At 46.8% G+C, this 27,488-nt stretch overlaps 1 protein-coding gene across 2 annotated transcripts in view; it reads right to left on the bottom strand.

Annotated features, from left to right (window-relative positions):
• The window catches only part of PCSK6 (proprotein convertase subtilisin/kexin type 6), a 193,040-nt gene that overhangs the window by 42,324 nt on the left and 123,228 nt on the right, over window positions 1-27,488 (bottom strand). For both annotated transcript variants that reach the window (XM_039235060.1, XM_039235061.1), the window contains exons 12-13: window positions 16,933-17,121; window positions 13,094-13,230 (exon numbers count right to left, since the gene is read on the bottom strand). In XM_039235060.1, the coding sequence (XP_039090991.1) occupies window positions 13,094-13,230; window positions 16,933-17,121 (326 nt within the window). The remainder of the gene's footprint in view (window positions 1-13,093; window positions 13,231-16,932; window positions 17,122-27,488) is intronic.

Here is a 27,488-nt window from a genome sequence, read left to right as displayed (position 1 = left end):
ATAAATGACTTTTTAGCATATTGAGAATTTAAATGGTAACTGCTTGCTGGCTAGCAATATTTAGTCAGAAAAACAGTTTGATTTATTAAATAAGCAGCTACACCTTCACTCTTGTGAGTGGGCCTTGAGAAGAAATAAACTAATAAAGAGCCCCTGATTGTGATGTCTAGTTCTGGCTGAGGTGGGGAGGGGGACCAAGGCTCTACTCAGAGATGGGCTTGCTTTGCTGGGATAAAAAGGAGTTGTGGCGTGGGGGACAGAGCACATTGTAAGGTCTGAGTCTTGGTCATACAGTGATGAATGCATCTCTCTTAAAGTATACCCATCCCAAAAGATAGTCCTTGCCCTATATGATTCCCAATAAACAGTGGTGGCTAGGTCCACTTTGCATTGGTATATTGATTGAAAACGTTTCCAGGAACTTTGAAAAATGGTTGTAAAACATAGCCATTATTAAAACTTAAATGATAAAAGCTTATAAGTAAATAAATTCTATTGAGAACAAAGGTAACAAATACTCAAAAATCATCACTTCTTAATCACTTTACTGTATTTTGTCATTATCTATGCTTTGGGGGAGGTTATTTATATCTAGTCTATGGATCCAGTGACATACTATATGATGAGGGAGTGTGGGGCAAGCTGAGAGCCAAATCCAAGCTAGCATACCTCCCCCCTCCCCCCAAAGTGGGATGTGTGTATAATTCCTCAGGCACTCCTGGCTGCCCAAGGACAAAGGAAAGAAAACAAAGGGTTAAATGATAGAGATCAACAGGACTTGGGTCTCTATCAGTTTGCAGATATCTTAGTAAATACAATAAAAAAGCAATCTGAACAATAGCCTAATCTCCAGAAACCTGTAGACTCAGTTTCCTGGAGCCCCAACCCCTCCATAGTGATATGGGGAACGAAGGAAGAAGGAAATGGCAGGTAAAATTAAATTTCCTTATAACCTGCAGCCCGTTGGCAAATACAGAAAATAACATTTCTTCAGGAACCCCTTTTGTCCTAATGTTAATGCTTTGCTAGAGGGAAAAACAACCTTAGCTTGACAATAGCAAGGCCTCAAGTAGCTTAAGAGTCCTCTTTAGCATATCAAAGTCCCTCTGGAAGCCTTCCTTTAGACTTTACCTCCCCAACTTCACAGTATCTAACTAGCCACTCTTCACAACTCCAGCACAGCTCTTCCTCCCCACGGGTCCTGTCCCGGTGCTTTAATATAGTCACCTGTTTTCAACAAAGACATCTTCAAGAATTCTTTCTTGGCCATTGGCTCCAGATCCCACGAATCCCCTATCATGCCAAAGCCTCATCACTATCTACTGATGGCTACTGTCCACTGTCCTCTCAACTCTGCTCTCAGTGGCATCACGTTGATGGCTTGAAATCACCCATGGTGGGAGCATTTACATGTGGAAATCTATTGATAAACATTACACAAAACTGCTTGATTTACTGTGGATTTTCTAGACTTAAGAAAGTGAAGGAGGAAGAAATATTCATAATGTAGATTAAACTTCAAAGGGTATTATATTTGTAGTCATTAAAGAATTGGGGAAATATTCTAGTGTTTGAAAACTATCATCCAATTCAGTAATGAAGTTGCCCATGCCCTTTACAAATGAATCAAGTTCCAACTTCCATTCATGCTGAAGGACAGTTGTTTCTTGTCATTGCAACCACAGATTGGCTAGAGATAAAAGAGTTTGGCAAAAATCTCTGAGTGTATTCTCTGAGAATCAATGGGCTATATGTAATTTACAATGAGCACAGAGTATGCCTTATTATTATTTGTAAGCTATGTGCCACACATACGTTGTATTAGTAAAATTTATAATATTGCACACACACACATACCTAATTATATATATGTGTCTGTACATACTTCTCCTTGAGTGTTAGTTGTTAAGTGTTTACCAGCACATAGAATGATGTGGGTCCATGGGTGGGTAAATGGAGATGGAATGAGAGGCCTCAAATAACACCCAAAGTAACAGAGCCCTCAATTCAACTGCAATTTGTAAATGGGCTAGAGCAGAGGGCTGCAAACTATGGCCACGGACCCACCACCGGATTTTGAATAAAGTTATGCTGAGACACAGCATAAGCACTCATTTACATATTTTCTATGTCTCTTTTCACATTATAATGGAAGAGCTGAGCCTTTGCCACGACTAGAAAGCCTAATATATTTACTATCCGGCCTTTTACAGAAAAAGTTAGCGACCATTAGGCTTGAGTGAAGTGAAAACAACCATCTGTGAATTACTAGAGTTCATCCAAAATATTTTAGAAATAATTTTCTAATTTTAATTTTATGGTACTTTTTGCCAAGCGGAAGTTTCTAATTTTATGTGTATAAATCTACCAAAATAATAATCTCCTCTCCAAATGGTTAGCTAATTGTTGAGGGCTTTTATTTAATACCTCATTCTCTGCTCCTCCCCTGCCCCCACCAATTTGAAATGCTATGCTTAGCGCACCTCTATGACTTTACAGGTGGACTCTTTATTGTTCCTCTTGACTTCTCTGTCTATACTAGCATCAGGGTCATACCATTTTAATTATTATTATACTTTAAAAATACAGTTGACCCATGGGGTGCCTCGGTGGCTCAGTCGGTTAAGCATCTGATTTCGGCTCAGGTCATGATCTCATGGTTTGTGAGTTCAACCCCTGTGTTGGGCTCTGTGCTGACAGCTTGAAGCCTGGAGCCTGCTTCGGTTTCTGTGTCTCCCTGTCTCTCTGCTCCTCCCTCACCAGTGCTCTGTCTCCCTCTGTCTCTCAAAGGTAAATAAATGTTAACCAAAAAAATACAGTTGACCCATAGAGCAACAGGGGTTTAAACTACACAGGTCCATTTATACACAGATTTTTTAAAAAATAAATAAATACAGTATAGTACTATAGAAGTATTTCTTCTGTTTTATCACTTTCTTAAGGACATTTTCTCTTTTTTTTAATTTTTTAATGTTTATTTTTGAGAGAGAGAGACAGACGAAGCATGAGTGGAGGAGAGGCAGAGAGAGACGGAGACACAGCATCTGAAGCAGGCTCCAGGCTCTGAGCTGTCAGCACAGACTCCGATGTGGGGCTCACACTCACGAACCGAGAGATTGCGACCTGAGCTGAAGTCGGATGCTTAGCCGACTGGGCCACCCAGGCACCCCTCTTAATGACATTTTCTTTACTTAAACTTACTTTACTGTAAGAATATAGTTGTAACACATTTAATGTATACATTAACACATATAAGATATGTGTTAATTGTGTTATAAGTAAGGCTTATGGTCACCAGCAGGTCACTAGTAGTTAAGTTTTTGGGGAGTCAGAAGGGATATGTGGATTTTTGACTGAGTGGTGGGTTGGTGCCCCTCACCCCCATGTTCAAGGGTCAACTGAATGTCTGAATACCTACATTTATTTTTTTGGCATTTCTCTCACTATTCTCTGTGTTTACTCTTCTAGATGAGCTTTATAATCATTCAGTTAGATTCCTCCTACCCCCTTAATTTCATAGTGATACTGATTGGGATCATCTTAAAATGGGAGATTTGTGAAGAATGGCCATCTAAATGATGTTGAAGCCAGAAACACAGTACAGAGGAAAAACCCTTAAAAATCAATAACCATCCATTTTAAGTGCCTATTGCATTTTAAGTGCTCTGGTGGGTTAAAAAAAAAAATAAAGGGCTGTGCCCAGGTCAAAACTCCCTTGAATCTTGGTCTTAGTGAAGCAGCCTGTCAGGAGAAACACTTTCTAGAAGTCATTGACCACAGTACCCAGCAGATGTTCCTTATACAAGGCACCTGCTAGACTTCAATATTTTATTTGATTTTTATCTTATGACACTTAGAATAAAAACAAACTAACAGAACTATCCCAAAGCCAGATACAGGAAAACCACTGGCCACAGGTTAAAAAAGGGTATAACATCAGCTAAAGGCTGCCTGTGGTCAGAAGAGGCACCCCGCGTCCAGACTGTGCCCTTATGGCTGTGTGGGCTCTGTCAGGCTCTTCTCAGGCTTGGAACTAGCCTCCTCTCTCACAAAATGAGGATAAAAACACTCACAGTAAGATTGCCATGAGTGGTCAGGTTAATAGCATTTGACACGGATGGAAATTTAATGCTTCCAACAGCCCTATGCAGAAGTGGGACCCAAGACTCATAGAATGGCAATGACCTGTCCAGGGCCACTGCTGCTGAGGGGCAGAATATGAATCTGATAGGCAGGCTGGCTCCAGACTCAACCTCTATGGTATGCTGGTTCTTCAATAACAAGCAGATACACACTCATACATATATATATGTAACCACCTACACTCACCCCACACACACATAATACATACATACATTCATGTGTACATACATACCCATATGTACATATGCATACTTACCCACATGCGCACACACACACACACACACACACACACACACACACATGATACCCACTCCAGTCCATGCACGCACACAGAGTTTGGTGCCTTGCCTTATTCCTATATAGAATTAAGACGGACTCTTTGGGGGTAAGAAAGTCCAAAGACACTGGTTCTCCCATGGTATATTGAGTCTTTTTTCTCACATACATATGGAGAATTAAGGTATATTTGCTTCCAAGCAGCTATATCATTATGTTATCTTATTTGTGCAATCTGAATCTCTCTGATAGTCTTTCATTTTTAGCACTTAGGAAGAAATGTTACCCATAGGTGTATTGTTTTAAATTTCATGATGGAAATTTTCAAATAAAAATAAAATAGAGAAAGCAAGAGTGAGTTCCTATGTTCCCATCACACAGTGACAACAATCAGCAACATTCCACCAATTTTGCTTTGTCTACCTCCTCCTCGCTTTCCTAGCCCACACCGCCTGAAGTTATTTGTTTTTTATTTATCTTTATTTTTTTTAGGTAAGCTTTTTACCCAACGTGGGGCTTGACCCCGAGATCAAGAGTCATACGCTCTACCAACTGAGCCAGCCAGGCACCCCTCCCCTGAAGTAGTATTTTTTAAAATGTTTATTTATTTATTTTGAGAGAGAAAGTGAGAGAAAGCACAAGCAGGGGAGGGGCAGAGAGAGAGAGAGAGAGAGAGAAAGAAATGAACACAAGCAAGAAAGAGTCAGAGGGAGAGGGAGGGACAGAATCCCACACAGCCTCCATGTTCAGCATGGAGTCCGATGAGGGGCTCAAACTCACAAACCATGAGATCATAACCTGAGCTGAAACCAAGAGTCAGAGGCTTAATCGACTGAGCCACCCATGTACCCCTATATCATGATTTTTAGCAGTGAGATGAAATAACATCAGTACCTCATAAAGAATGCATAAGCACTGACTATCATTCCATTCCTCTTTTTGATCCATTTTACTGTTTCCCTAGGTCAGTGGGAATCTGGAAATGCTGGTGAAACAGAGAGAAACCTGGCCCATGTGGGTTGTTGCTCTTTTGGACTCAGAGAGAAGACCAGAGGAAAAAAAAAAGAAAGACATTTTCATCAGGGAGAAAATGTAAATTCTCTGCATTCAAGAGAAATGACGTAGAAGTTTTTAAGACACCACCAATTGTTTCCGTCTGTTTATTACTATGTGAACACCAATTATGTAAAACTAAAACCCACTGGAGCTATGGAATATGATACATGGTGTCAATTAGAGAAAGGGTATTGGAAAGCATGCTTGATTATATTTTCCATTTCAGGTGGATGCCTTACAACCCCACTCACAGGGGAAGACAATAGGAGGCACCTGCTCTTTGGGTGGGCTTGTGGTTATAAAGTAAGTGCGTGGCCAGGATGGAGACAAACCACAGCCTTGGTCGGGCTCTCTGTGCAGGGCACAGAGCTGAACCCGCAGGGCGGAGTGGGGTACAGAGGAGAAGCATGAAGAAACATGCTTCTGCCTGCGCCTGCCCAGCAGCTGTGGTGTGTCACCCACAGGCAGTCTCAGTAAGTGTGTGCCCAGTGAATGAGAGAAGAAATGAGCAAAGACATCCCTAGTGCTACTCAAGGCCACACTCACTTCCAGCTGAGCAGAGCCATGGGCATCGAAGTGCGTGTGGGAGCCAAAGGCCACGACGAGTGCTAGGAGCTTGCCCGTACCTGAGGGTGCTAAGCAGGACGCCTCGCTGAGCAGGGAGGCTGTCCGAGGAGGAGCAGGTGCATGGCTTTGCCTTATGCTCCAGGTGTGACCACCCATATGGGCTCTGAGGTGAGGAGGGCAGGATGGGGGGACCCCTCTCCTTAGTTACCTGGCCTGGTTCACCACCTTCTATGCAAATCCTCAGCAAGGTGTGTTCATCCTCATTTTGCAGGAGGAAAGGTGCAGCAGTGAGGCCAGGTGTCATTGTGGATCGAATGCTTGTGTTCCCCCAAATTCCTATGTTGGGACCTGACCCCAACATGAGGGTATTCGGTGGTGGGGCTATAGGGAGGTGATTAGGTCAGGAGGGTGGAGCCCTCATGAATAGGATTAGTATCCTACTAAAAGTGACCCCAGAGGGGCACCTTGGTGGCTCAGTCGGTTAAGTGTCCAACTTCTGTTTGGGTCGTGATCTCGCGTGGGTTCGAGCCCTGCATCGGGCTTTGTGCTGACAGCTCAGAGCCTGGAGCCTGGTTCAATTCTGTCTCCCCCTCTCTCTGCCCCTCCCCCACTCACACTCTGTCTCTCTCTGTCTCAAAAATAAATACTTAAAAAAAAAAGTGACACCAGAGAGTTAGCTTGCCAAGCTCCTACCATGAGAGGATACAAAAAGGAGGTGGCTGGGAAGAGAGATGTCCCCAGAACCTGACCACTCTGGCAGCCTGACCTCGGACTTTCCAGCCTCCAGGACTGTGAGGAATGAATTTCTGTTGTTTCTATGCCTCCTGGTCTATGGCACTTGGGTATAGCAGCCTGAATTTTCTAAGACGTCAGAAATTTGGGAAAAGTGGAAACCTGAAGATCTGACCCCAGGCTTGTTCCAATCCAGATGCAAGAGAAGGAAACACACACATTTCCTAGAGCACTGGAACTTTCTGCATTCAGGAAGACCCAGGCTTAACATTTTGAGCATTCTACAGGGAAATGTTCTAAAATGCATCTGTACTTCTCTGAAAGATGAGGGTCTGCAAGGTGGAACTTTGCTCTGGCTGCATAGTCACCAGATCCCTGTCTCAGGCCTTACAGGCTCTGGATGGGAAACTGGGGTGGTGTGCATGGTGCTCGCCTCACATGCCCACCCTGGACACGCAGGGAGCCCACTCTCCCACACCTGGGCCCACGCCTGCTTCCCCAGCCACGGTGTGCAAGGTCCTAGCGTGTCCAGACCCAGCACTCAGTAAAGTTCAATAAAGGTGTGCTGAACACCTGTGTGAGGAATGAATGAAAAGCCACTTGTAAACACAACACAGCTGTGAATCAGGATGTGCTCTCAATTCCCTTGCCAGAGGAGACTGATCTGGGAGAAGACACACCCTTCTCCTGGCCCAGGAACTGAAGGGGAAAATGAATGAACTAATCCGCTACTCAGTTTCTAAAAAACAGTTTTAAAACGAATGACATAAACCAGGTTCAATCTGATAGGGGGTGAGTATTCTTTGAGCTAGCACATTCAGAGGACTCAGTTATTTAGTAAGCTGTGGTCTTTGCTGAGATTTTATAGTACCATTGCATAGCACACCATTGAAACGGAGTTGTTTTCTTTCTTTTTTTTTAAAGCAATTAAGTAAATTGCAGAAATTTGAGGGATATTGCAGTGAATGACACAGAAACCAGAACCTCGCCCCCAAAACAGGGGGCCTCAGGAGCACTGCAGAGAAATGAGGCTGGTGCCACTCCTTCTGGCCAGCCAGTGTTGGTGTTTGCTGCATTATTCTTGGCACTGAGGTTGGCAGTGACCAGAAAACCAGGGAGGGAAAGACATGTGCTTTGGGATCAATCACACCCTGGGCACCGGCAGCCAACACCAAGAGGCAGCTCCCAGGCCTGCATTTCTCCTGGGTCCTGGAATGCTGGAGTCAATGGGAAACTTTGGTCACCTTGTGTCACCTTCTATGGCTGAGGTCCCCAACAGACACCGCCAGACTGACCTGAACTTGTCCGTGTTGGGGACAGCCCTGCTTTGTTAATAATGTGGGTTTGTCTTAATTTTTTTATTTTTTATTTTTGAGAGTGAGACAGAGCATGAGAGGGGGAGGGGTTTCAGGGAGGGAGACACATAATCCGAGGCAGGCTCCAGGCTCTGAGCTGTCAGCACAGAGCCTGATGTGAGGCTCAAACTCACAAACCATGAGATCATGACCTGAGCCAAAATTGGACACTTAACTGACTGAGCCATAGAGGCGCCCCAGGGGATAGCCCTACCTTTAAAGGCAGACTGGTTGAAAGAGGCTTATCATTCTCTTTTCCCCCCTTCCCTACACTCTGGAGAGATGCTGTTGTCCACCTTGTGCATAGGGAGGAGGCACTAATGCTGGACGTGCTGAGCATACAGCCCAGAGAGGGATCCATCATGCACAGGGAGGGAGAGGAGGGCAGTAAGGTACCAGTGGCGGGCCACCTGCTTGCACTTGCTTCTGCAAAGGCCATCTCAGGTGTGGCACCCCCCCACAGGGCAAAGCTTGTGCGAATGAACTGCATAGGAGCTGCTCAGGAGTGCACAGACTCTGCGCAGTGTGCCCCGGCCCCCCAAATTCTAATAAGCCACAGGAGGTCAGAGCTCTGAAAGCTTATTCTGTTTCTGTCTCAACTAGCCAAAGACCCAGGTTCCAACCATGCCCAAGAATGGGCATTGGCCTGTATCAGGGCTTACTGTGGGGCTGCACTCAGGAGGGAGCCCCTGTATCGCTCAGCCTGCGTCCACTGTAGTATGTAAAGCACCTGGTCACATGGTGATCACAAAAGGTTCCGGCCATACTCACTTATTCACCAAACAACCACCTGTGATGACCATGTGGCAGGAGGCACCGGGACCACGTAAGCCAACAGACATGGTTTCAGAGATCAGTGTGAAAGATGAAGGTAGGGCTGGGGGGTGCTGTGCAGGCAGCAGACAGGGAGCAGAGACGGGGACAGGGGTGTGGGGGGGTGCGGCATGTAGTTGTGTGTTGGGCACCGAAACAACCCCAAAGCTCCATACCTGGACTTGGGGGAATCATCATTACATAGGTAGATTCCCTCCAGTGCCCACCCCTGGAGGACCGCAGGGTACCCCCACTCACCCCCTGGGAGAGCGTGTCCACTCTTGCAGCTTTCACTACCAGCTACCTGCCAACAACACTCAAATGTGTATTTCCGGCCCAGACCTCTGCCCTGGCGTCCAGCCTCACATCTCTACCTGGATTTGTCACTTGAGTCTTTGATGGAACCCCTTGACCCCAAACTGAGCTCCTTATCTTCTCTCCAGCACCCCCTACCCTGCAGTGTTCCAGATCCAGAGAATTGCAGGTCCATTCTTTCACAGAACAAAACCAAACTTCTGGAGTTGTCCACGTTCCCTCTCTCCTCTCACAGCCTGTACCTCATCTGTTAGCATACCCTCTCAACACGGCTTTTAGAATCTGACTGCCCCACTGCCACCAACCTGGTCTGAGTCACCCTCCTGTCCCGTTGTGATGACCCCTTAACTGTGCCTCTCCTCTACTCCAAACACACTGCAGAGTAGTCTGACCAAACTGTTAGGAGTGAACCTAGTAACACCGAAGTTGAGATCATCTCTCTCCTCTGCCTAAACCCCCCAGTGGCTTCCCTCCAACCTTGGCAATGGCCTACAGAGCCCGGTGCAATCTGGCCTTGCAGGGTTTCGACACCACTGGACACACTGCATCAGCACCTGCATGTCGATAAACCCGCCTGCAGGCAGGGCCGGTGGAGGGGGCCTGGGGATCTCCTAGGTGCCTTCCCATCTTGCCGCCCACCCACCCCTGCATGAAGAGGACATCTCCATCTGGGCTTACAGAGGACTGGGGTGTGGGCAGGCTAGAGAGAGGGGAGCGGTGACCTCAGCCAGCAGGGCCCCCTCCAGGATGTGGCCGTGTCACAGGAGCCACTGCTTCAGAGACAGATACATCCTCTATTAGGTCTCAGAGAGCATCTAGCTCTGCCCTGTTTCACATCCAAGGATACTGAGGTCCAGAAAGGGACCCTGACTTGCGAAGCTCTTGGAAGTGTAAATAAACATCTACCAGAATCACAATGGTGTGCACGCTCTTCCCCGCTACAGACATGGGCCCCGGCTTCAGACAGGTTTTGCATGTGAACACTCAGCTCCACAGATGCACCCATCCAGGTGGGTACAGCCGCCAGCTCTGTAGTGCTGGACTCCCAGGCAAGTGGCGGTGCCGGCCGGCATGGGAATTCCACCTCGTACCTGGGGAGCACGCAATGCTTGTGGCTGCAGCCAGCATGAGACACAGATCTTTGACTTTCAACGGTAGGTCAGCGCACTTTGGGGTTTTAAAAGAATTCAGTAGCTTCTACTTTTAAAATATATGAATTTTCGGTGCCTACGTGGCTCGGTGGGTTAAGCAGCTGACTTGGTTTTGGCTCAGGTCATGATCTCACAGTTCGTGGGTTCGAGCCCCTGATAGGGCTCTGTGCTGGCAGTGTGAAGCCTGCTTGGGATTCTCTCTCTCTCTCTCTCTCTCTCTCTCTCTCTGTCCCTCCCCTGCTGTCTCTCTCTCTCTCTCAAAATAAACTTTTAATTTCGAGTGATTTAATTAGAATTTCAAGTGATTTAAAATTTTGCATCTTTGTATTTTTAGACTTTGTTATGGTAATGTTTTTTCCAGATAATTATTATCCTAAAGGCAGAAAGAAAGAGACTGGGGCAGGCAGGGGAAACGTAAAGATGATGTGATCATTTAAAGTCAATTTTCTGGGGGCACCTGGGTGGCTCCATTGGTTAAGTGTCTGACTTCGGTTCAGGTCATGTTCTCACAGCTTGTGAATTGGAGCCCTGTGTTGGGCATTCTCTCTCTCTCAAAAATAAAACATTAAAAAAATAAAATAAAAAATAAAGTCAATTTTCTGCATGAGGCAAGTCAATATTCTTTTCCTGGTTAAAAAATAATCCCCGAAACTGTGCTTCATGAAAATTCAGAAAAGGACCAGGGCAGTGGAAGGTTCCAGGGTGATCAAGAAGCAGGCCCCTGGGAACAAGAGACCAGGGAAAGCAAACCTCAGGGAACTGTCTACACAGAGAGCATAGTCCCTGTCCCTTTAGTACAAATCCCAATGCAACAAAGAGATATATGAAGCCAGCAGAGACCGCAGTTGGTGACTACAGCAGAAGACGCAATGATTATTCTCATCTTCCTTCCCGGTGTAATCTCACCACCTCCATCAGTGCCTGGCCCAAACTAGGAATTCAACACAGATCAGTTCAAGAAATGATTATGACGCACAAGGAGAGTTATGAAAGGCTACCCTCCCAGAGAAAAAAAAGCAATCTGAAAGCAAGATTAAGAAAACCACTCCATTTACAATAGCATCAAAAAGAACAAAATACTTAGGAACGAATGTCACCAAGAAGATACAAGATGTGCACTGACAGCCACAAAACAATGGTGATGGAAATGAAAGAAGATGGAAATAAATAAAAATAAATAAATAAATCGTATTCAAGGATGGGAAAACTCAATTTTGTTAAGATGGCAATTCTCCCCAAACTGAACTAGAGTCAGTGAAATCTCTATCAAAATTCCAACAATTGGGCGCCTGGGTGGCTCAGCTGGTTAAGTGTCCAACTTCTGCTCAGGTCATGATCTCCCCATTCGTGAGTTTGAGCCCTGTGTCGGGCTCTGTGCTGACAGTTCAGAGCCTGGAGCCTGCTTCAGATTCTGTGTGTGTCTCTCTCTCTGCCACTCACCTGCTTGTGCTCTCTCTCTCTCAAAAATAAATAAAAACATTAAAAAAAATTTTAAAAAGAACTCTTACAACTCCATACTAAAAGACGAACAACCCAGTTTTAAAATGAGCAAAAGATATGAATAAACATTTCTCCAAAGATATAAAAATGGTCAATAAACCCATGAAAAGATGCTCAGTATTATTAGTCATTGGGGAAATTTGTGCAAATCAAAACCATAATGAGATATACTTCACACCCACTAGGATGTCTATAATAAGAAAATGGATATGATAAAACAAGAGTTGATGATGATACAGAGGAACTAAAATCTTCATATAGTGCTCGTAGGAACATAAAATGGCACAGTCACTGCAGAGAACAGTTTGATGGTTCTTCAAAAGTCAAACATAGAATTACTATATAATCCAGCAATTGCATTCTTACATATACAACCAAGAGAACTGATGCCCACCTAAAAACTTACACGTGGACGTTCAAAGCAGCATTATTCATAACAGCCATTAAATAGAAAGAACCCAGCTGTCTATCAACTCATGAAAGGATAAGTGAAATGTTATATATGCAGTTATTTACACACAACTAAATTGTATTTAGTCATGAAAGGGTGTGAAGTACGGATACATACTATAAACATTATGCTAACTAGAAGAAGCTAGACACGAAAGGTAACATATTATGTGATTCATTTACATGAAACATCCAGAAGAGACAAATCCATGGAGATAGAAAGTAGGTTAGGGGTCGCTAGGGGCTGGGAGAATGGGGAGTGTCTGCTTAGTGGGTATGGGGTGTCACTTTGGAGTGATGACTAAGTTCTGGATTTAGTTAAGTGGTAAGTTGTATGACACACTGAATGTACTGAAGGCCATTTAGTTACATTATTTTTGAGAGAGAGAGATGGAGCATGAGCAGGAGAGGGGCAGAGAGAGAGAGACACAGAGTCCCAAGCTGGCTCCAGGCTCTGAGCTGTCAGCACAGAGCCCGACATGGGGCTCAAACTCATGAACCTCAAGATCATGACCTGAACCCAAGTTGGACGCTTAACTGACTGAGCCACCCAGGTGCTCCTAGTTACGTACTTTAAAAGGATTTAAATGGTGAATTTTACCTCCATTAAAAAAAGAAGAAGACAAAAAAGAAAAGAAAGAATTATGAGAAATACTAGTTCAATACACAAGCCTGGAATTAACAGAAGGGTAGAAATAACAGAAATGGTCCATGAAATTCCTGAGAGCCACTGACCTTGCTTCTCAGGGTTGCGGACCTGGGACGGCATGTCTTGGATTTCCAGGGTCCATTCCCCCTCAGCCTTTTCTCCCCAGCAGTGCACGGTCATGAATTCCCAGTTGGTAAACCCTTCATTGGAATGATCCAGCAATCTGCAATTGGAGACTCGGGGTGAGAACACAAGGATCTGGAAAGGAGCGGTGCGGGTTGGGGGTGGGGAGATGGGCCAAGGAGGGCTCTCTCCCAGCTCAGAATTACTCCTTAGGTGACAATACCATCCAGCTGAGTGGTGCCTCCCGGGCGCCAGGCCTGAGAACAGAAGGAAAAGGGGCCTGGCCCTCAGCACAGACACAGGTGCAGGTACAACGGTGACCACTTTCAAACCCTTGCATTATGACACAGCCCTGGACAGCAGCTTCACCATTATCCCACCGGGTCCCCGGAACATTCTGAGAGGCAGGCAGGCTCGCAGGACTTACAGGTGCCCGACATGAGACAGACTCAGCCGGGATGGTCTCCCACCAGCCCAATGGATGGAGAGATCCCAAGGGTAGCGAGTGATTCGTGGCAGGTCCAACAGCCAGTAACCGGCTGAGCTGGGGCTCACTCGAGGGCATTCGGACTCCTGTCCTTGTTCTTTCCAGAGCAGGGAGGTGTGTGGGAGGTTACCAAGGAAGGCCCCCAACCCCCCCACCCCACGTTCCTTCAGGGGTTTGGTCCCTTCCTACCCCAGCAGTGATCCTACAGAGGATCGGGACCAATGCCTGGGTGCACAGAGGCAGACGGATGCTAGGCCACATGACTCTTTCACTTAAGTCCCAAGGGCATCACAAAGGAAGCCCAGCTCTTATGTGCTTCTTCTCCAGGAGATACCAAGAAGGAAAAATGTGCAACTCTCCAGGGCTTAACAGGCTTCAACAGATGCATTTAGGGGAGACGACATGAGGGGCCTGGCTGTTCTCCAGTGTGGGTAGGAGGCACCCCTGGGTGCAGCATGGGGAGTGCAAGAGCTCCTGCCCCTCAGCCAGCCTCCCCTTGTAGGTTACTATGAGTGTCCCCTGGTCCTTCTCTACCCCACAGTCCTTCCGAACTGGGACTTCAACTCAGATCCATTTTTCTCTTCTTTGACATGAATAGAAAACAGGAAGCAAGTCACGGGTACCCTCTATCTTCCCACACCCTGTGCCCTGCGTAGTCTCCTCTCCTTGGAAGAAACAATTCAGGTTCTAATCTCTTACTCTTCCTTCCCAGTCTAATTTTCTACTCCTATTGTGGAGCAGTGTCTTTACCCAGGAGCTCTTTATTTTTCATCAGAAGTTCAGATGCATATTTTCTGTGATGTATGACTGGATGCCTGATTTGGGTGTTCTCTGAACATCCAACGAATGTATAATAACCTTTATTGGAAGAATGTTTCTTGCAGGGCGAATAGTGAGGGGGAGGGCCACACCCTGTATGTTCTTCTAAGAAACTGCAAAGGTCAAGGCTGATTTTTGCACACGATGCCAAACTGGACCCAACCCGCCTGGGATAGAACAAAGACAAATTGTCTTTTAAGGGCTGAAATACTTAACGAATGTCAACTTAACTCTTAGCAAAAAAAAAAAAAAAAAAAAAAATCTGGCAACCCAAAAAGCTGCTGAATTGAGCAAGACGTGAAATAAAGTAGAAGGTAATAGATCCCCCAAATACAAACTCTTGATATAATCACAAAATCTGTGCCTTGGAAAAAAACCAAATTCCCAAGACTCAGATGACTGACAAATGGCCTCAAGGCAGGTTTCAAGTGCTTGATAGCATAGGTGCAGCACCTCCTAGCTAATGGGTAGTTGGGAAGCGAATGAACTTGGTAGGACCCACTGTCTCCCATCTAAGGGGCATACACTGGGCCTGAGCAGGATGGAAGTTAGAAGGGGGCGGGGGGAAGCAGAGTGAACAGGGGCCAGTGGGGCTGCTGGGGTGCTGGAAGATTCTTCTGGGTCAGGAAGATGGATGTAAGCAGGACAGGGAGGGAGGCCAGCTGCCTGTGCTGGGCATTTTCATCTACATCATCAACATCCAGTTCTTGTGGCATTCTGGACTGTGACGGGAGTGAAATGGCTTTCCAGAAATGAGGAATAAAGAGAGGAGAGACGGGCGCCCAGCTGGGAGGTGAAGGAGCAGAGGGTATAAGCTTGCGTCTCTGGGCCCAAAGCCCATCTCAGGGCTGGTCCTTGCAGTTCACTGCTGCCCCGTTGGCCTCTGACCTGCCGCCCCAACCCCTCAGCCTCACTGTGGCTCTTGGTCAACCCAGGTCACCATTTGGTGCCCGGATCCAGCTCCTGCCTGGAAGTCAGGGCTCACCACCTTGGATGTCTCCTGGTGTGCAGCCTGGAGCAAACGGGGCTCTGGGGAGGTGACGTCATGAGTGAAACGGAGCCTGGGCCTGGCCTCTGCACTACTGTAAGAACAGGGACATAAGGTACCCTGAAGTGGATCCACCCATCAGCCCAGCTCCAGTCTGCTGTTTGCACAGGGAATGAGGGCCCCTTATCACAGAACATCCAATTTTCCAAGAAATGCCAGAAATTTGGACTTTTAGATGAAATCTCTAAAAGTTCCAGTAATAAGAATAGCAACTCTGGTTGCAAAATAGCATGAATAAGGCATTAGCTTGTCAGTGGGTACTCCCAAACTGTTCATGGCCTTGCTGGTCTCCCAAGGGCAGAGGGGGAGTGTGGCGAGGCCTACCTTCGGGAGGGAGAGATGCCACCTGTCGCTCTCACTCTATGAGGGTGGAACCTAACCTGATGGAAACTGAGCCTGATGGCCAAGCTCTTGGAACCCGTGAAACCAGGATCTGGTCTCAGGGCTGCTTTCAGAGGACAAACTCTCCGCTCCTTCAGACAAAGGCCTTTCATCTCTGCAGGTCAGTCTCTCTGGTTTACACAAAGTAGAGGTGGAGTGGAAGGGGGTTAACAGAAGGGGCAACTCCTGCCTGGTCCTGAATGGAGGCATTCACTCAACCCCTGTTTTCTGAATCCTTCAGCCCAAATATGGCTGCAGCCCCAGGCAGGTAACCCACATGGGTCACACGGGCCCAGCGTGTGCAAGCAGGGAGTGGGGCCACTGCCCAGGGTACAGGCAGTGGCAGGGTGCTTCCTGGGTGGCAGGGGACATGGTTGCCAGCTGTTTTTCAAGAAAAGCTGGAAATGCAAATTTGTCCTAAAGCCTTTCTTTTTCCCTCCGCCTCTTAGCTAGAAGGGGCCGGAAGGAAGCCCCAGTCCCCCTCGCTTCCTTCCCCCAGCTCCCATTAATCCCTTCACTCCAGTTCAGAGGCTGTTTCTCAGTCCTTCCACTGAATGGGACCCTTCCAGGCACATCGGTGAGAAGGCGGCAGAGAGCAGCCTCTGAGTGCCACCCCCACCCCAACATGCGAGCCAGTCTCCCGCGGAGCAGAGCCTCCTGCCTCCACAAGTTCAAGAGCACACCCCACAACTGGAGGACAGTGCAGAAGCTTCAGGGGGCGAAGCAGTCCTTCCCTGATACATGCGCTCACTTCAGAATGTGAGAAAAATGATTTTCTGTGCACTCTGAAGAGCAATTAAGTCATAGCCAGAATACCAGAAATCTCTCCAAACCCTTATCTCTCCTGCCTGGAAATGAAAGTTTTCCAGGAAGGATGAGTTTGAAGGCCAGGTTTCAGGTTGGCGGGGAATGTACATCTATCTGAGTGTCTCCAAGAGGAAGGTGCTGAAAGAAAGAACCTGCCCTGGGGGGAGGGCCCTGAAGGGCCACTGTGATCTGGGGCTGGATAGGCCCTCCTGACAAGCCCCGGCCCTTGCCCCCACCCCACGAGGCCAGCCTGGCCTTACCTCTTTGCCAAGAGTTGAGACTTGGTTCCCGAGGGAGAAATGAGGTGGATCTGGAGGTCTCCCCTGCGCGGGTGGGAAATAGAGATGCGAGCCACCACATGCTCCAGGTAGCCCACGCGCTGGTCTGAGTGGTCTGCACAGGCAGTGGTCAGGGCCGTGGTCCGAAGCGTCTGCACCACGGGGATGCTCCTGGGGGAGGAGGGAGGGGCTCAGAACTCGGCACCAGAAGCTCCAAGTCTCTTGTGAGGGCTCGGGTCTTCCCAGGAACTCCCAGGGAGCACTCTAGCTGCTCTTGGATGTCCCACTCTTGGGTGCTCCCAGTGGAGCTATCTTGCCGGCCCAGAAGATGTTTGCTGTCCTAGAATTTGCTTAGAGCGATAAAGAATGGCTTCACATACAGACTCTGCTAACATACCCAGTGATCGACCCCCTCAGTGCCCACAAGCTGGCTTCTCTCTAAGTAGCCTTTGGCCAATTTACTTCCTCAACTGCTAGGGGTGAGCCAGGCTTTAAAACCCCACTACTTTGTTTCAAAGACTGGCCTTGACAATATAAGTCACGATGCTGACTAATAACAGCAAACGTTTCCGGAACTGACTGCATGCCAGATGCTAGACATGGCACTGAGAATTTATAAGGATTAATCCCATTAAATCCAGAAAGAGGTCATGCTGAAGGTCACACAGCTACTGAGAGGCAGATCTGGGATGTGAGGCTGGAGTTCATGCCTCCTCCTCTGTTCCACACTGTTCCGCAAGGATGCTTGTGTGAACCCACACTTGTGTTCAAGATCCTGGGGAAGAGGACATGGAGAAGGTACCCAGGGCCAGAATTGGGCTCTTGTGCTAAATGCACTGGTCAAGGCCGTAGTGGCTGGACCAGAGTAAGGGAAGATGGACAGGAGCCGGTCTACTCCCTACTGTTGTTCATGGAGACTGAGGTCCCCTCCCTCCCCTATCCTCTGATGGGAATGGACGACAAATCTCTTTACGAAGTCAGGGCAGTTTTGCCATATGGGATGGGATCTGAGGATAAGCATCAAATCCCAACCATTCATGGGTTATTTCCACCAGAATCTTCCAATACTCTCCAGAGGAGGCAGACACAAAGCTAGCACCTGCACATGTCGCATCCAGGCTGGGCACTCCCACCCATTCTGGGCTGCCACAGCTGCCCTCCTACCACCACTTGTAAACTGAGGAGAGGTCTCCACCGCCCAGCAGCATATTAATAATCCTCCACTGCTCAGCCAGTGCTCCGTCTATTAAGGGGAGCGCTTTTCTCATTACACCCCGACTTTCCGCTTGGGAGGGGAGGCTCAGAGCATAGTCTCAGCATCTCTCAGGAATTACATCGCTTGGCTTTACAGGGCCTGAGTCATAAAAAACAATCAAAACAGTTATAAACAGTGATGTAATTCCCTCAGAGACTCTGTAAATATTTGAAAACATGATTTGCATGCATCATAAATTGATTTCTGACTTCTTTCACTGCCTTCTCCCAGATTTTCCTGTCTGTGTTTACAGGTCAGCAGGCCCCCCCCTGCTGTGGCGGATACAGAGCCTTTCCTGGGCCCAAGGGGAAAGTCAAGCTAAAGCAGAAACAAAAGCCATAACAAAGTTTAAAAACCTGTGCTATCCCTCCAAACTTTGGCCAATCGGAAATGGAACCATTGCTCTGACCTAGAAACAGACCTGAAATTCCACCGAGAAATTCTTTTTTTTTTAAATGTTTTATTTATTTTTGACCCAGAGAATGCAAGTGGGGGAGGGGCAGAGAGAGCTGAGGACTGAGGATCCGAAGCAGGCTCCACGCTGACAGCAGAGAGCCTGATGCTAGGCTCACACTCATGAGATCATGAGTGAGATCATGACCTGAGCCAAAGTCTGATGCTCAACCGAGCCACCCAGGCACCCTCCATCCTTGAGGAATTCTTAATCCTAAAGATAAGGCATAGGTCTTCAGAGCACAGGAAGGGGTACAAGAAATGGCAAGCAGACACTACCCTCACCTGCCCACTTCCCCTGTGTCCCAGCCACAGTGCTGACATCTAGAGAGAGAAAAAACAAGAACAAAAACAAAAATCTCAGGGAGTATTAAATACTCAGTGAGATTACGGAAGCTTCTTGCATTTGACATGTTTATTCCTGCAAAGGGGCTCTAGCTGCTAGGCCAACCCAGCAGTCAGAAAGCTCGGTTACTCTAATGCACAGAGGATACCCTGCCCTGCTGGCAGGGTGGCTGGCTGGGGGGCCAGCACACAACTCCTTCCTTTGGAAATTAAAGCCTAGCCTGATTATATTTTCAAACTTAAGACATTACCCCCACCTGGGAGGCAAGGAGTCCCTTCCTCCGGGAAACAAGGCTAATTATAACAATTAGTTTGTATGAACCCACACAGTCACAGGCCACCAGACCTCTTCATTTCTGTAAGTTCTAGGGAAGGGTGGGGACCTCAGGACAACCATTCACGGACAGCGAGGTGTGACCCTCCTTACATGAAGTTAGCCTTCCCCACATTTTATTTCAGCTCCTGTTGGAACAAATAACCCAACATTCCAAATCAGGGGTTTTAAAATTTCCTACAAAGGGAAGGGAAGGGGGTGGGGGGAGGCTTTAAAATGTTTCAGGATAGTTGAGCTGAAATTTTTCTGTATTTCAGATAGAAACTCCAAGTAGAAATGGGGAAGCTGAAAATCAAAAGCCATCGTTTTGTAAGGATTAATTCCTAGGCAGAAGGCGAAACCATCTATGGGGGAAGAAAAGGAAGTTATTGCCCATCCTACGGTTATTTCAAAGAGAACAGAGAAAATGCAAGTGGACAGCAAAGCCGTGTATTTTTCAGTGTAAACAGTGTGCAGAGGTTATCTTTGTCACACGAACATAGCTAAGTTGGACTTGAACCATGAAAACTGATTTAGAAAGGCCTTAAAGTTCCCAGGTTAACCGAACACGTCCCACTGTGATTAAATTCTGTAACTGTTGTCTGCGTATGCAAGGCCATCCCCCAAGGGCCCTAAAGGAACCCAAAGAGTTAAAAAGTCCCACAAGACCTATCTCCAGATCCAGCGATATTTAAACTATGGAGACTGTCCTACTTTGAAAAGATCTCAGAGGACAGACTTGTCACTTCCTGTTGAACCACATTTCAGACTTAATTACTGAAACTCCAGATGTTCTGCTTTTATCCTAAAGTCTCTTGAACAGCTCCCTTCTCCTGAGGGGGTGGAGCAGCCTTAACAATAACTTCCAAGTACCTCCTGACCGCTATGCCTTGACCTCAGAACTTTTCTCCAGTGCATAATAGCATCTAATATCTTGTACATGTGTAGAAACAAGATCCCAATTTACTAAATTCAAGGCACTCACCAAATCACAACGCTTAGACTCAGATAGCATCAGAGTAAAATTCAGAGCCAAAGATAAATATTTTCAAGTGTGGGTTTTCCCTGCTGTCTGAAAGTAGAATGTTCCTATGAAACCTTTCTCAAGCTGAGAGCAAAGGTATTAAGCAAAGAAGCAATTACCATTAATTTATATGGAAAAACATGTGAGCGCTCCCAGACCCTGCCCTTCTCCATCCCCAAATCACCTCTCTTAGGTTTTTCTGATACCTTAAGAAATATCCAGCTAATGTATGCACAAAATAAATCGAGATAAATCACAGATGCTCATAGACACAGTTCAAAGCTGTGGCTGCTTGATGCTGAGATGCTGGGTGTAGTTCCCAGGGAAGGAGTTTGGGGACCACTACTTGCTGCTCAGGCTGTGTGCTGACTTTATAACAGCTTGCTGCAAAACCAATGCTGACTGCTATTTTCGCCTTCTGCCCTTTTTTTTTGGTAAAACCAGAAATCCTCTTCAGATTTCTTCCAGGTCTAACACTTTCATAAAAGCCAAGTGCTGTAAGACGAACTTTTGAAAAGTGGGGGATATCTACAAACCAAGTGGCCAGGGAAAGCAAGGGGAGGGGGAAGTTGGTAGCTACCAGTGGAAACCCTCCCTGTTTCACTTGTCTTTCTGCCCTGGCTGCAAACATACTACAAACCAGTATTTCTTTTTACTATTCTTTTCTTTTCTCTTTTCTTTTTTCTTTTCCTTTCTTTTCTTTTCTTTATGTAGGTTCTTTTTTTAAAAGTTTATTTATTTTTGAAAGAGAGAGAGAAAGAGAACGAGCAGAGGGATAGAGAAAGGGAGAGACAGAAGCCCACTGTCAGCATGGAGCCGGACGCCTAGCTCGATCTTATGAACCGTGAGATCATGATCTGAGCCGAAACCAAGAGTACGATGCTTTAGCGACTGAAGCACCCAGGCGCCCCCAAGCCAGTATTTCTCACTCCCACCTTGAAGACCTCTTTCCAGCTCAGCTACAAGGGCAGATCTGTGCTCTGGCACAGAGCATTTCCAGAGCAATGCTGACTTACCAAGCTGCAGGGCTGGGGGGTGGGGCAAGAGAAGGCTGGGCCCAGCTCCTCATTAGACAATTCTGAGATCATGCTGAGTGTGAGACCCACCAGAATCGGAAGGCAGGCGGGTCCTTCCCTGTGCTGTATTTGGTATCTGTTTGGGCTGATGACCATTACAATGGAAGGTCAACCAGGGGTACCTGGATGGCTCAGTCAGTTGAGTCTCTGACTTTGGCTTAGGTCATGGTCTCAAGGTTCATGAATGTGAGCCCCTCATCGGGCTGTCTGCTGTCAGCATGAAGCCTGCTTGAGATTCTCTGTGTACCCCTCGCCCCCTCACTTACGCATCCACTCTCTCAAAAAAAAAAAAAAAGGGAGGTTAACCAGTAACCCTTTCACAGACCTTCTAAAGGATCATAAGTGGAGTGGAGGGGGGTAATTGGGACAGCCTTGTTAAACTAACTGTGGGAAAGCAACTCGGTCTGTTGGAGGGCACAGAGGGATCCCCACATGGACAATAAGAAGCTTCTGGGTCACTTCTTTTTTTTTTTTTAATAGTTTATTTATTTTTGAGACAGAGACAGAGCATGAGTGGGGGAGGGGAAGAGAGAGAGGGAGACACAGAATCTAAAACAGGCTCCAGGCTCCGAGCTGCCAGCACAGAACCCAACGCGGAGCCCAAACCCACGAACTGCAAGATCATGACCTGAGCTGAAGTCAGACGCTTAACCGACTGAGCTAGGCAGGTGCCCCTCGGGGCCACTTCTTAGATCTATGATATGCTCTAGGATGAACATGCTTGCAGCATGGTCACAGAGTCCGAAGCAGATAGATTCTTATTCATATTAGCTTACATTTTGGGTCTTCCTTAGATGAAATTACTTTTGATTATGAAACCATAGCACATCACTTAGGCTGGAAATACAATTTAAAAAGAAAAAGAGCTAATCCAGTATGCTAATCTAGACATGCTGCTCATGATTAAGTTGTAAAGTGTTTTAATACACAGCGTTTACATTTATAGCATTTATTTTTCTCCTGTGTGAAACAAGGGGCTAAACTAGCTGGCTTTAAACATTCCTTGTAGCACTAAGATTCAGTCTGACAGGGAGTGAAAAAGGCGTTAAGATGTACAGCCACTTCTCATTCTTCATGATTCTGTGTTTGCAAATTTGCCTGAACCAATACTTGCGCTTCTGTGATCATTTGTGGATATATGCCAACTGCCACATCTTTGAGTTTCCCCACTACTCACGTTCCCCGCTGAGACCGGACAAAGCAACGCTCTGTCTTTTGTTTTCAGTTCTCATACTGTAAACAGTGTCCTACTTATGATCTACTTTAGCGCCGTGTTTTTCGTATTTTTGTGCCTTTGGTTGGTGGCTTCATGGCTTAAAACGGCCCTCAAGCAGGGTGCTGAGGTGCTGTCTGGCTCCTAAGTACTGGATGGCTATGCCACGCCTTGTACAGAAAGCACATGTGCTCAGTGAGCTTCATTCAGGAAGGAGGTATGGTGCTGTTGGCCTTGAGTTCAGTGTTAATGAATCAGTAATACATAGTAAATGAAATGGTTTTCAGCAGAAGCACACATAAAACAAGGTTATGTATGGATCAGTTGACAAAAATGTTGTAGCCAGAGGCTTGCACGAACCTAATCCTGTATTTCTCTTAGAAGCATTGGTTCTGTATTTGCAAAGTCAGTGTTTGTGGTGACTTCATAGACTATTAACTACTGTGCATAAGGAGAACTGGCTGTATTATTCGAATTCAAATACTAATTTTTAGAAACTATTTTATTTGAGAGAGAGAGAGGGAGAGATAGAGCGTGTGTAGAGGAGAGGCAGTGAGAGAGAGAGAGAGAGAGAGAGAGAGAGAGAGAATATCAAGCAGAGTCTATGCTCAGCTTGGAGCCTGACCTGGGGCTTAATCCCACGACCCTGGAATCATGACTTGAGCTGACGCTGAGAGTCAGATGCTCAACTGACTGAGCCACCCAGGTGCCCCTCAAATACTAATTTTTGAAGTTGCATTTATAATTTGGAGGGAAGCGGTTGTGGCAAAAAATAAGCTTGGGAGGTCAAGGGCTGTAGGATAACAGGCAGTTTATTGATATTCACCAGTGTCTCAAGGGGTGTCAGAAACCAGGACAAATATGACGACCCAGGTATGGTCACCCCCATCCCCAGGGCAGGATAGCAGAGCACGAGTTTTCCTAGGTTACCCAGCCATGCCCTGTGTAAGAATGACACGGTGAAAGAAGCCAGAAGCAGGGGCCTCATGTAGCATCTAGGAGTGCAAGCGGGATGCAGGGGCCAGCTGCACAGTAGACAGAGCCCAAAGGTAAGAGTAAGAGGGGCTTTTAACTTTTGATTTTAATTTTATTTCTTTAATGTTTCTATATTTTTGAGAGAGAGAGAGACAGAGAGACAGAGAGAGACAGAGCATGAACAGGGGAGGGGCAGAGAGAGAGAGAGAGGGAGACACAGAACCCGAAGCAGGTTCCAGGCTCTGAGCTGTCAGCACAGGGCCCGACGCGGGGCTCAAACTCACAGACCATGAGATTCTGACCTGAACAGAAGTTGGACTCCTAACCAACTGAGCCACCCAGGCACCCTGGCTTTTAGCTTTTTAAAGAGATGCCAACCCAGACTGGGCATCACAGTACAGAAGGGTCCTGAAGTTGGGCCGAGGTGGGTCGTGGCCACGCAGGTACTTCGTCAGGACACAGCGGCCATGTGGCCTTGCCCACCCGCCTAGCGAAGCTGCTACACACAAGACAACTGGGCCTGGCCTCTGGGGTGCTAGCAGCTGGTCAGGGCTCCTACTAGTCAGGGCCACAGTGCTTTCCTGTCCTTGGAGCCAGTGTGCCCAGCTGGTCGGGCATTTAGAGAAGAGAGGCAAGGTCTCTGCTGGAGAACGCCCAGGTCCCTCCACTTGGTTCGGTTCTGCCCAAGTCTCTGGGATGTGCCCCTTCCGGTGGGGGTTGCCCAGAGACGGGCAGCCTTGGGTGGCAGCTCAGCCCCTCCCCCACTCAGCCTCAGGCTATTCCTCAACTCCTTTGGGCCTCAATATATGTCTTCAATATATGGATGTCTTCAATATATGAATGGGGATAAAAATAGTTCCCAAACTTCACCCCCTTGTTGGCTATTTTGAACGTGTGAATACACACAGAGTACTTAGAACAATGCCTGGCACACGGTAAGGACCTGGTTATCATTATCCCTGAGGCTTGTCTATGTATTTATGAGTTGTGACAAAGTAACCATCCCATGTGGTCTGGTCTCATGAAATACCAGAAGGATAAATAGTATGTGGTTAATACATACTTCTCTCTTTTTTTTAATGTTTATTTATTTATTTTGAAAAAGAAAAAGCATGAGCGAGGGAGGGGCAGAGAAAGAGAGAGAATCCTAAGCATATTCTGTGTTACCAGCACACAGCTTGATGCAGGGCTCAAACTCACAAACTGTGAGATCGTCATGACCTGAGCTGAAATCGAGAGTCAGATGCTCAACTGACTGAGCCACCCAGGAGCCCCAATCCATAGTTAATTCTTGAACATCTAAAAATACGTGGTCCGCTCTTCAGAGCTTGAATATTCAAAGCCTTTGGGACTAAAGTATATTTTTGGGTGTGTGAGTTCTTTAAATAAAAGACAAGCCACACTAAGCTATAAACTCTGTCTGGATGGTAACCTTCCAAACCTACTAAAATGAAAGATGAGTAGATAAGGTCTTAGTGCTTTAAGAGACCCTGTTATTTTTGCTGTCTTTCCAGCAGGGAGTAGAGAGTCAGGGATGTTATAAAAATGTTTCAAAGCAGCCCCGATGTTTAAAGACACAAAAGAAGTGCTGGCTAGAAACATCCTAAGGGTCAAATAAGATACTTACTAGCTGAGCCTTCCCCCCCGCCACCTGCCCATTCACAGGAATTATACTGAACTTGATTTTCTTTTTCACTTTTAGAAAGGTTATAAAAATATCAATTTTGTCCTACTCTATCTGACACACAGATTTTTAAAAATGTTATTTATTTATTTATTTATTTATTTAGAGAGAGCGCAAGCAGGGAAGGGGCAGGGAGAGAGAGGCAGAGAGAGAGGGACAGAGAGAATCCCAAGCAGGCTCTGCACTGCTGGCACAGAGCCTGATGCGGGGCTCAAACTCACGAACTATGAGGTCATGACCTGAGCCTAAATCAAGAGTCAGACACTTAACTGATGGAGCCATGCAGGTGCCTCAGACACACAGAGGTTAAATAATTTTGCATGGGCAATGTCACAGGTCATGATCCTCTGTACCTTCCTTTAACTGAAGAAATGTTCTGTTTGTGCCCAAGACTGAGCAAGGATCTCTCCTGAATGTATTTGTCACAAGTCATTCTCTTTTGCAAAAGTACTTGTCAAGTTCAAGTGATTTTCCCATTGCCCTTGCATTTAGATTTAGCATTCACTGACAGCTCTTATGATGCTCTGTGGGTGCTGGAGAGCTGAGTCAGACACCATGGTGTCTGTTCCAGGGAGGCTCCGTCTGTTCGGGGGTGGGGGGTGGGGCGACAGGCTATAAAGAGATGGCTCATTGAGCTCTGGCTGTGCCTTGGAACAGGAAGCCTGGGCCCCCTTGTTCCTCACCACCCCCACTCCTATAGTCCCTCTCTCCTGGCCTCTCCAGGCCATCTCCCTGACCTCCATGCTCCTAGGGACTTCTTATTCTCTCCCAGCAGGGGGATCTAGACAGAGACAGGCTAAATTTCCAACCCCACAGTCCCTAGATGCTCTTCATTCCTGCCCCAGTATGTGACCATCCACATCCAGGCCCTCTGAATCAGCACCCCATACGACATTACTGTAGAAGAAATGGCAGATGTGGCTACAGCCCCCACTGCGACGTCCATACTTGATGTTAATGAATACAGTTCTCTGAATTTAATCACACCAAGGCGGCCTTTCCCTTCTACCCAAGAGGAAAGAGGTAAATATATCACTGATAGTATACCCAGGTACGCATGGGATGGACAGATGAAAAGGCTCTCTCTTTCTCTCTCTCTTTCTCTGTCTCTCTCTCTCTCTCTTGCTTTCTGCTTTTCTCCATGGGAAGCAGCTAAAGCCCAGTTTGGGCCATTCAGAGAGTCCTGAATTCTACCCAGAGAAGGAGAAACCAGAATGAGGCCATAAGAGTGGACAGCTCTGGCAGACAGCCAGACCTTGGTGAGGGGAACTGACAAGGAGAGGAAAATGCAGGTATGTGGGAACACTTCCTTTTCTTTTGTAAGTCAGATGATTCCAGCAGCTGGAGCAAAGCTAGACAGGAACCCTCAGGAAAGAAACTGGCCATAACCTTTGGGGGTGCTCAGCAGCCCTGCTCAAGAGACCCTGACGAGGTAGGCTGGAGGTCTCTGCTAGGAGACAAAGCACAAAGGTACCTTCCACATAGTAAGATCTCTCTCTCTCTCTAATCTGCCCCCTCCCTCTCTCTTCTCCATCTCTTTGCCTATCTGGAGGCCCTTATGTCCGTGGGGACAATTGAGAGTGCAGTCAGGCAAGTGCTTTGGGATAGCGGGTTGGCTGAAAAGTCTAGAAAGAGCCTGAAACCGCTACACGCAAAGATGACTTTTCTTCCAAAACAGAAGTCTAATTCTTCCCCTCTGTTGGAATTTGCAGAGTCCTTTCTTCCCTCAAAGGACAGGAACAATATCACACTGTATGTTTCGGCTGTTTCCCTCAACCTATGCTGTCTAGACCCTGTGTGTTTTCACTTAAAAAACAAAATAAAACAAAAATAAAAACAACCCTTCGCCACCTAGGCACCACTCTACCATCTTAAAACTATTTCTGGCAGGAGAAGAATGCTTCATTCAAGAGCCGCCCCGACGAGGAGACCAGCAGGAGGGAAGTGAGCCTGGTCTCAGCGGCCTCACGGAGCAGGGCCCAGCTCCCAGGAGCCCAGCATCCCCTGACCTGGAGTCCAATTCTCCACGTGCCAGGCCTTTTCCAGCAAGCAAAACAAAAGAAAGCAAAAGGCCTTCTTTATCTCAGAGAACCTCCCACTTTCTTCTGAATTGAAAGGCTCAGGCTGTGCAGAGAAAATGATGCTGTAAGATATCAAGGTTAGGACCTGCTGCTGGCTGCCTGGCCTATCCGGCCTGGGA

The sequence above is a fragment of the Hyaena hyaena genome, unplaced genomic scaffold (assembly GCF_003009895.1).
Source record: "Hyaena hyaena isolate Hyena2069 unplaced genomic scaffold, ASM300989v1 scaffold_95, whole genome shotgun sequence".
NCBI classification, from domain to species: domain Eukaryota; kingdom Metazoa; phylum Chordata; class Mammalia; order Carnivora; family Hyaenidae; genus Hyaena; species Hyaena hyaena.
Note: the sequence above shows the minus strand (reverse complement) of the source record. Positions and strands in the feature narration are given on the sequence as shown.